General features: G+C 45.0%; 1 protein-coding gene across 1 annotated transcript in view; it reads right to left on the reverse strand.

The window, feature by feature from the left end:
• The window catches only part of Arih1 (ariadne RBR E3 ubiquitin protein ligase 1), a 113,200-nt gene extending 103,882 nt beyond the window's left edge, over positions 1-9,318 (reverse strand). Inside the window, exon 1 of the mRNA XM_004628753.3 lies at positions 8,768-9,318. Coding sequence (XP_004628810.1) covers positions 8,768-9,142 — 375 coding nt within the window. The 5' untranslated portion in view covers positions 9,143-9,318. The remainder of the gene's footprint in view (positions 1-8,767) is intronic.
• Between the last annotated feature and the right edge of the window lie 1,005 nt (positions 9,319-10,323).

The raw sequence follows: 10,323 nt of genomic DNA on the forward strand, positions 1-10,323 counted from the left end.
AAAAAAAAAAAAAAAAAAAAAAAGAGGAGACTACCAGACTTTTGGTAGAAAGTGTCTTTTTAGCAGGAAAATGTATTACTTTTGTGTACAGTTTCAGTAAGACACGGAACAAAAAGTGTCTAATATTAGGATTTAGTAAAAAAGACAGCAATGACATAAACTTCACAGGTGATACGATCAGTGCTAAAAATCAGGAAAAGAACCAATAATAAAAGCCAAGCATGGTAGTGCACATGAAGGAAGGAGAATCACAAGGTTGAGACTAGCCTGGGCTACAGAAAGCATAGAGAGACCAGGCAGGAAGAAAGGGAGGAAGTAGCTCAGGGGTGGAGTATTTGCATAGTATGTCTGAGGCCCTGAGTTTGATCTCTAGTAACATCCTTGCTCCCCCACCAGAAAAGCATCAAGGATAGTTCAAATTCCAAAAAGACAATTACACTCCCCCTATGAAGAACAAAATTATCTGTCCAACATATCACAAATTCCAAAATAAACGCTTACATTAGGCTTTTAGTTATAAATATTTGTTTTAAAAAAAAATCACAAAATATTTCTAATTTGTATTTAATTCTTAAAACCTTGTACAACTATGATTAAAAGGACATATTACCAAATAACTGGTGTCAGTAATATCTGAATCAGAAGCATAACAGTTTCATAAGACAGAGAAGCAAGCTGAGAAAAAGTGTCCAGGATTATAGCTATTCTTAGCATTGTCTAAATAAATGGCTCAGTAATAAGGAAACATTACATAATACTTCATGATCTGCTGTACTTTTTGCCAAAATGTATTAAGTGTCAGGTCACTTCTGACACATCTTTTAAATGGAACATAGCAAAAAAGGAAAAGGTGCCACTGAATATTTACTCACCCAAGAAAAAAAAATTACCTGGGACAACACCAAAAACAGTATTTGCCATTTCTCATTTAAATTCTCAAAAACTTTAGGCCTTATGAGTTCAAAACCAGTCTGTGGGGGATGGGGAAATAGCTCACTAGAATAAGCGCTTGCCTGGCAAGTGCAAGGGCCTGAGTTCAATTCCCGGTTCCAAAAAAAAGCAAACAAAAAACCAGCCTGTGCTACAAAGTAAGCTCAAGGCCAGCCTTAACTGCATCCCAAGACCACATCATAGCAAGATCACATCTCAAAGTGAGCCTGTTTACAGCCTCCCAAGAGCTGGGATTACAGGTGTGTACCACCACGCCCAGTGTCCAGTGTCAACTGCAGTTTCAGGGCGCCCCAGGAGTGGGGCCAGCACAGCAGGCCCAGGGATAGAAGCCCAGACCCTGTACCTGCTTGCAGGTGCTTTAATCTGCTGAGCTATTTGGCCAGCCCTTCAAAAAGACCAAAAAACCAAAAATTTAGGCCTGAATAAAAAAAAAAAAATCCCTCTTTCCTTCTCCTTTGTTTTTTAATTTTTTTTTTAATTTTTTTTTTTTAATTTATTTGAGAGAGAGAGAGAGAGAGAGAGAGAGAGAGAGAGAGAGGTGTGTGTGTGTGTGTGGCCAGCTCAGCCCACCAGGGGGCGGGGCTGGCCGGCATGTGGTGCTGGGGGATCGAACCGCGGTCCCTGATGCTTTGCTGAGCTTGTTCCAAGCAGGTGCCCTAGACCACTGAGCCATCTCTCCAGCCCATCCTTTGTTTTTTTTTGAGACTTGATCTCAATTTGAAATCCAGGATGTCCTTGAAGCCCAAGCTGGTCTCAAATGCTCTGGAGTCCTCCTATCTCAGCCTCCTGAATGCTGAGATCATATATATGTGTTACCATAACCAACAACCAGCTACATTTTTTAAAAAGTTCTTTCAGCACTAAAGAGTCTCTTGTTTTCTGGCTTCCACTGTTTCTGTTGGAAGGTAAAATCAAAAATTTAGGAAGAAATAAATTATCATTCTATCATATCACTTAATGGAAGAAATCAAGCTATTTATAAAGCTACATAGTGCTGGGCTTGGTAGTACATAACTGTAATCTCAACACTCGGGAGACTGAGGTATGAGGACAGTTGTGAGTTTGAGGCCAGCCTGGGCTACAAAGTAAGCTCAAGGCCAGCCCAGTCTCAAAGGGAAAAAAAAAAAAAAAGAAGCCATATAGTATCTAGATCAAATGATGGGCTGGGCTGGGGAAATAGCTCAGTGGCATAAGTGACTACCTGGCAAATGCAAGGATCTGAGTTTGGTCCCCAGTACCACATGCTGTGCCAGACCCAAAACCAGGCATGATGACACACAACTGCAATACCAGTGCTAGGGAGGCTGAGACACAAGGCACACTAGAGTCTACTGTGTAGTGAGACCCTGTATTCAATTTAAAAAAAAAAAATTCAAAGATGGGCTGAAGTGTTGAAATGATAGCTTGTAATGCCACACCTTTGCAAAAAAGAATGAAATGGACTAGAGGTGTATAGGTCAGAGCACATGCCTAGCACACAGAAAGCCCCACTTCCACACCTTGTATAATAAAAGAGGAAAGGAAGGAAAAAATACCACCTCTCCTCTCTCCCGTGAATATCTTTATTATCCATTCAGCACTTGACTAACTACTTACCTACCAAATGGCTCTGAGTGATTTACAGTCTGCTTCAACACTGAGTATCTTACGTGTAGGTGCACTTAAGTGCGCCTTTCTAGAAAGTTAGTTATCCATAGTCTGGTTTCCATAGTTGAACTGAGTAAAGACCACTTATGTGAGCTGGGTGTGGTGGCACACGCCTGTAGTACCAGCACTCGGGGAGGCCAAAGCAGAACTGCAGTGAGTTGGGGTGGGGGCTGTGACCATCTTATATGAAGAACAATAACCCTGTGTTTACCCTAATCTGGAAATTTTTTTTATTAGTTTTCTTTAACATCTTAACTTCTACCATTAACCCAACTCTAGTAAATTAGAACTAGACATAACATGCAAAGAAACACTGAAGCTAAATTTCAACTAGATCAGTGGTTTCAAACTTTTGTTTAAATCACTACCACCTGGAAGGATTGTTTAATCAGAGGGAGGGTTTGAATCAGGACTACTAGCATAAGCAATTCAGTCGTAACATAATTTAAGGCTTACCATGCAAGGAGATCAGCTGGGAAAGGAAAACTTCAAGGGGATTAAATACAAACCATACCAAATAGCCTGATAATTTCGAAACAGTACTACCCTTCTCTCAATAAATTAGTATATTTGTGATATGCACACTTGAATTTCTTATAATGAACACTTCCAAATTAGTAAGTTGTCTTATTTTTCCAAATTAATAAGTTTTTAAAAGGATGATAAACCAAAATGTACAAAAGACCAACCTAGTTCACCTCCTAGATTAAAACAATATAAATACAAAGCCAGGCAAGGCAGCATATTATTGGAGGCCAAAACTGGAGGATCATAGTTCAAGGCTAGCCTGAGCTAAAAGACTGACTTAAGAAAAGAAAAGCAGCTTGATATAGTCATACATGGTGGTACATACCATGTAAGATCAGCACTCTGGGAAGCTGAGGCAAGAAAATGGAAAATTGCAGCCCAGACTAGGCTGGGGGGGGGGGTACCATTTTTAAAAGACAAAATGTTAAATTAATTAATTTGGTACATGGTCTCACCACATGCTTTTGGGGCCCAGGGCATGCAGTACCAGGGACTGAACTCAGGTTCATGTTCTTGGGAGGCAGGCGTTTAGACCGTCGAGCTATCTGCCCAGCCCCAGATACCTACTTTTTTATAGTTCCTCTCATGCACAGTGAACCCAGGTCCTCTTCCTCAGTATATCCTCTAATGTGGTCCTCCCAATAAATGCTGTTCTTTACTCAATCTCCCTGAGCCTCAATCAAAATCAGGAGAGCACAGAAGTCATCACTATTCCTGTGGTTTAGAATTGCTACTGAAGTAATGAAAATACAGGGTCTCATTATGCAGCTCAAAGTCTACTTTAGGCTTCACTAATGAATAAGAATCTCTGGACACAGAGCCCAGAACTTCTGTGTTCCTGATCTCTGTGCACCTTAGGCAAGAACCTTACCTTCTATTCAACACCATATCTGGGGTTAAGACACAACGTGTACTGAACAATGTTGTGAAAATAAATTTAAACGTCCCCAAACTACAGACATGTATGGCAGACAGGTAATTTTAATAAATTACCTGTTTAGGCCATTACACTAGCAAATCACTTTAAAAAAAAAAAAAAAAAAAAAAAAGACTGGGGATTGAACTCAAGGCCTCCTGTGTGCTAGGCAAGTGCTCCACCACTGAAATATACCTCCTGGTCCAGAAAGCTTTTTTGGGGGTGATGGAGGGGGTGATGGGTATTGAACACAGGGCCTGTGCACTAAGCTACATCTCCAGCTGTCTTAATGTGCTAACATGTAAAAAGCCCTGATAATGAGCAAATTCTTTGACTCTTCAATTATATTTTATCCCAAATAAGAAAACACTCAAAGATTGATCTTTGGGAATATTCCCAATGATTAAAAAAGCTACAAACTAGAAAATGAAAGGACTAGCAATTGATTTGGTTTAAAAAGGTTTATAATCATCAAATTAAAAAATAGTTATTAACAGGATAAAGTGGGATCAGAGATTTTTTTTCTGGTTTTGCACCCCCTGTTTTTCCACTAAAAACATAAACAGAACCATACACAATGTGATTCCACTGTTTTATAAAATATGCATAATACCAAGCATGGTGGCACAGCTCGGTAATCTCAGCTGCTCCATGGCTGAGGCAGGACTCAAATTCAAAAGCAGGTGCCTGGAAAAATTATCAAAATCTTATGGCAGGGGCTGGTGAGATGGCTCCGTGGTCTAAAGCACCTACTTAGAACAAGCTTAGCAAAGCACAGGGACCGCGGTTCAATCCCCCAGCACCACATGCCCCCTGGTGGGCTGAGCTGGCCACACACACACACACACACATAAATAAAATTAAAAAAAAAAAAAAAATCTTATGGCAGAACATGGTGGACCATGCTTGTAATCCCAGTACTTAGGAGGCTAACATAGAAGGGGAGTTCAGTATCAGCCCGGGCTACATAGTTCCAGGCCAGCCTGAACTGCACAGCAACACCCAATAAAACTTTATCACAAATAAAAAAAGAGCTGGAGACATACAGCTCAATGGTAGAGTATCCCTGGATTCAATTCTCCATTACCACCCCCACCTCCCCAAAAAAGGAAGAGAAGGAAAGAAGGAAACTATGCATAGTTATCCAAGTGCTGGAAAGGTAACTTTTTGTTGTTGTTGTTATGAACAGTTTTTCTTATGACAAGCATGTATCACTTGTGCAATTTCTTTTTTTTGGTGGAACCAGGGATTGAACTCAGGCCCTTGCATTTGCCAGGCAAGCGCTTATTCTACTGAGCTATCTCCCCAGCCCCCTCCCCCCTTTTTCTTTTTGAGACAGTCTCACTATGCACCTCAGGCTGGTCTTGAACTCTCAACGATTCTCCTGCCTCAGCCTCCCATAAGTGAGCACCACCATGTCCCGCCCTTGTGTAAGATTTCAAATTTAAATTGATTAACACAGCCAGGCACGGTGGTACTCACCTGGAAGGCTGAGGCAAGAGGATCACTGCAAGTCTGAGGCTAGCCTGGATTACATAGTGAAACCATGTCCCCAAACAAGACAAAACAAAATCTATTAACATATACAACCTGCAGCATAACCAAAGCCTAATTTAAATCTAACAAACATACTATTTGGAGAAAAATGTTCTAAAATACACGCTATCTGGTAATAACAATAAGCTTCTCTTCTGGAGGGTTAACAACCTAAGTTTGCAAAGCAAAATTAGAGAAAAAGGAGGGCCACAAGGAAAGCCAACGTTTTGGCCCCAGCCTTCCAAGGTCAATTAAGACTCAGGACATATGAGATCTTGTACTGTAATGTCATGTAACTCAGTAGTGTCCCAAATTTTCTGATCAAGGAAATTATAGGGCCAAAGAGGAAAGTGATCGATGATGTACAGTGTGCCTAAGGAGAGTCACATGGAGAGAATTCTCTCAGCTTTTCACAAGGAGTACATTGGCCAAGCAATAGCCATGACTCATCCACATGGCTGACACTGACAAAGGATCTACAATATGAAGTACAGGGTCTCAGGATAAATCTTGAGGGGATTTGACTGATCTTATCAGATACAAAAGCTACAACTCTTGTTGCATAGGTCTTGCTTTATCTTAGTCTTAACCCAGCAGAAAAGTATAAAAACGAAGTATAAGAAGTAAAGCCATGTTATTATGTTGAGCTGTAGGGGATTCAGGTCAACAATTTCTGACACTGCCAGTCAAGCGGAAGACCCAATACTATTATGGATTACTGGACTCTTTTAGAATATTTTGCTGAGTTAACGCACCTATAGTATTCAAATGATGGAACTAAACAAAAAAGGGGATATATAAATGAATGTCCATTTTGTATCTGTGTATTCAAAATGGTTAGGATAGATATATAGTTACATTCTCTTAATGAATAGAGGGATTTGTTGTAATAGTGTTTGTAAATAGGATATCATGTCTGCATCTTGTACAGCAAATAACCACTAGGAAGACAGTATGCAATGTGTTAATTATTGAAACTGTCCTACCAAGATGGAAATTGTCCCATTGCGATTTGTCTGTCAATAAAATTATAGGAAAAAATAAAATAAAATTAAAAAATACATGCTATCCTTTGATTTTTACTGATAATTCTAAATATGAACTTTCAACAAGGAATACAAAATTATGTAGTCTAGAAAAAGCTTTCCAAAAATGAGGCACAAAAACACTATAAAAGTAGGATACCTTTGGGGATATAGCTCAGTGGTGTAAGCACCTGCCTGGCAAGCGCAAGGTCCTGAGTTTGATCCCTGGTACTACCAAAAAAAAAAAAAAAAAAAAAAAGTACGATACTTTTTTAAAAAAAATTCATAGTTTTTGTACTTCATTTCTCTCACCTAAACTGAGAAAGCTTCAGCTGCATTTGTTTTCAAAGATACAAAGACCTCTTGGGGGACCCTGACACATTCGTGTAACCCCAGCATGTTTTAAGGCCAATCAACTCTACATACTCAGAGCCTGACCTTGTCTAAAAGCAAAATGCAAGAAAGAACTTGTTTTTGTTGTCAGTAATTCAGACAAAACTGGTTGTCAAAACTGGATTGGAGAAAACTGGATGCCATTTAACTATAAGAAAAAAAATTACAACTAAGTGAAATAGTATTGAGTTATGAACATAAAGTCTTACATACACAATAAAAGAGAATTCAAAAGTTTACTGCAATTCTTTAAAGTTCCCTTTAAAAAAGAAAAAACTGGGCTGGAAAGAGCGCAGTAGAATAAGTGCTTGCCTGGCAAGCGCAGGGTCCTGAATTCAATCCCCGGTACCACAAAATAAAGAAAGAAAAAAGTAAATTGTTAACTTAATACCTAAGAACTCAACCTTCACTTCTTTTAGAATCAAAGAAAAAAAACAGTAAAACTTACCTTACTTCCACAACCCTTCTACTTCCTTCTTAACCCATGTTATCTACATTAATGTTTGTGAATTCCACTTGCAGTAACAGAACTTGGTATGAGATTTTTTTCCTAGTATTCAAAAGACATCCTTCAAATTGTGCCTAAATAGATGGTTTCATTTTCAAAACTGGTGCTTTAGTAGACTATACTACAAAACCTAGTAATAATGCAAAGTCAACAAGTAGGCAGTAACAAATTGCTAACTCAGACAGCATTTAGCACACCAATTTTAAAGAACAAAAAGAGTGGCGTGATACAAAAATGTAAGAGTAACTTGCTGCACGTCTCATGTACATAGTTGCTCTCCATGTAACTACAGTTGTTTTCTAAAAATTACACGGAATCAAGATTTCATTTTTCTATCACTTACGTGATTTCTCACCCAACTCTTTTCCCCAAATGCAAATTCGTTCTCTGGAGTTCAAAAACACAGAATCTGACCCTCAAAGGTTCAATGTGATGGGGTAGGCAACTTGAAGCAAGCCTAAACTTACTGAGCACGGAACAGAAATTGTCAGCGAAAAGGAGTTCAAAAGCAGAAAGCTTCTGCTTTCTAACTCACAATAGAGTTTTGTCCACTGGACAACACTGCGTTTTGTTAACAGCTTCCAAGCAAGTTACACGCTAGAATTGGAAGTAGCAGCAGTTAGGTCTCCAACAGCAAAGACACAAAAGAAACGTAAGCAGAAGCTTTACCATTGGAAAGTAAGTCACATCAGCACCTCTTACGAGAAATAGTTCCCTTCCCCCACCTCTAAATAGGCACTTAAGACTGCCAAGCAAATCCATTTCTTTATTAACTGGTGCCCACTTGGGGCAATCGTACACCAAGCGGCTCTCTTAGGCCTACCCTTAATCCCTTCCAGAAGTGCTCCGGAGAGATGGCAGGCCAGCAGTGAACCCTCGTGGGGGGCCCCAATTCTCGTTGCTGCTATTCCCACCCACCGCCCTTCGCAGCATGTAGAAGCGATCTTCCGGGCCAGGGGAAAGACAGCAAGTCCGGGAACCTGCACAAACGGCCCGCAAGAGAAGGCTTAGGCAGCCATGGGCCTCCACCACCGCAAGACCCGGGAAGCACCGCCCCCAGCGCTCCTCCCAGCGCCGGCTACCCGGCGAACGTCTCCTCCGACGCCTGTCTCTATACCCAGCAGAGGCAGCGAAGGAGACAAGGCCCGCAGGCAGAGGGCCGGGCTGCGCACCAGGCCCAGGCCTGCCCCCACGGGGCCGTGCGGGCCGCCGAGTCCGCTCCCTGGCCCGGCCCTGTGCAGCCGGCACCGCGACGCCCCTCACCTGGATGACCTCATTGACCTCCCGAATGCATTCCACCATGTGCTGGAGAATCTGCTCGGCCGTGAGCACCTCGTAGCGGTAATCCTCTTCCTGCTCGTGTCCCGGGCCGCCGCCACCACCGCCGCCGCCGCCGCCGCCGCCGCCCCCGGGCCCCAGGGCGCTGCCGCCGCCACCGCCCGTCTCCCCGCACAGCAGTCCGTCCCGCTCCCCGCCGACGCCCAGCCCGGGTTCCACCAGTTCCACCTCGCCCAGGTCCAGGTTATCATCGTCCGGCTCGTCTTCGTCCTCGTCCTCCTCCTCCTCGGCGCCGCTGTCCTCCTCGCTGCACTCCTCGTCCTCGTCGAATTCGTAGTTGTAACCCTCGTCCGAGTCCATGGCGCGACGCGCAGGGGCCCGGCGAACGCTGGCCGAGGCGGGCAGAGGGCGGGGACGCCAGGCCCCGGCTCTCGCTCCGGCTCCGGGGGACGTCCGGACGCAGGCCTGGCTTCGGCCCCGCGGGCCGCGGCTCCTCCTTGGGCGCGGCGGCGAGCGGCTGGCGGCGGCCGGGAGCACGGCGCAGGGCGGAGGGAGCGAGGGGGCTGCTTGCTGCCCGCCTCAGTCAGACGCGGCTCCGCTCCGGCCTCGGGGAGAAAACAGTCCCCAGCGCCACCTCCACGGCCGCTGCTACCGCTACTGAGCCAACAAAGGGGCGTGCGTCACCGCGTCGCGCTGCGTCCTCGCGTCACGCCTCCATGCGTCACTGCGCCCGCCCCGCCGCCCCTGCGTGCAGAGTGGGAGACCCCACGGTTCGGTCCTCGGGGACCCGGGAACTTGGCGGCGCGGGAACGGCCTTCGCGCTGGCGTTTTTGGGCCCGGCGGCGACTCGTAGGGCTTTTACTGAGAAGCTGCTGCGGCCGCCTGGTCACCGAGACCCGGATACTGTAGGTGGGGGTTCGCCACAGGCTCTGCGACAGGCCTGTCCGTTGAGGCTTCCCGCAGGGAAGGAGGCCTTCCTAAAGCTACCTGGAAGGCACCGCCCTCCCGCCCGCTCGAGGGTCATCCCGGGGACCCCAACCGTTGAGCTAAAATCCCTGAGGCCCAAGCTCCGGAAGGGAAGTCATCCTCACGCGGAGCCCTGACAGGTGAATCCGCGTCGGGTACTCGGCTCCGTGTTGTCCGCCCGCCCTCCCGCCGGGACGGACCTGCGCCTGTTCCCAGGTCTCTAATAAGGTCGTCCAAAGTGGTCCCCGCGCTCGGCAGCCCCTGCGGCTCCGAGGGCTGGGACCGTGCGAACTGCGCGGCTCCGCAGAGCTGAGCGCTGTCCCCGGGCCCCGCAGGGTCCTGCCTGTTACACCTGAGCACCTGTGGGCCCCGAAGTGGGCCGGAGTTCAGTGCTGGCGCGTTCGCCCAGCACCGAAAGGGCCAGTGTGCAGTCACCACAGAGCGAGTGAGGCCAGTGCTGCATACGGGACACTTCGATAATAAAAATGTTTCGTGATGTATTTTGTATACATACTACGTAAAATGTGATATGCAATGCAATACAGGCGGCAATAGAAGTACCTACAAGGGTACCC

Source organism: Octodon degus, unplaced genomic scaffold (assembly GCF_000260255.1).
Source record: "Octodon degus isolate 3935 unplaced genomic scaffold, OctDeg1.0 scaffold00026, whole genome shotgun sequence".
NCBI lineage: Eukaryota > Metazoa > Chordata > Mammalia > Rodentia > Octodontidae > Octodon > Octodon degus.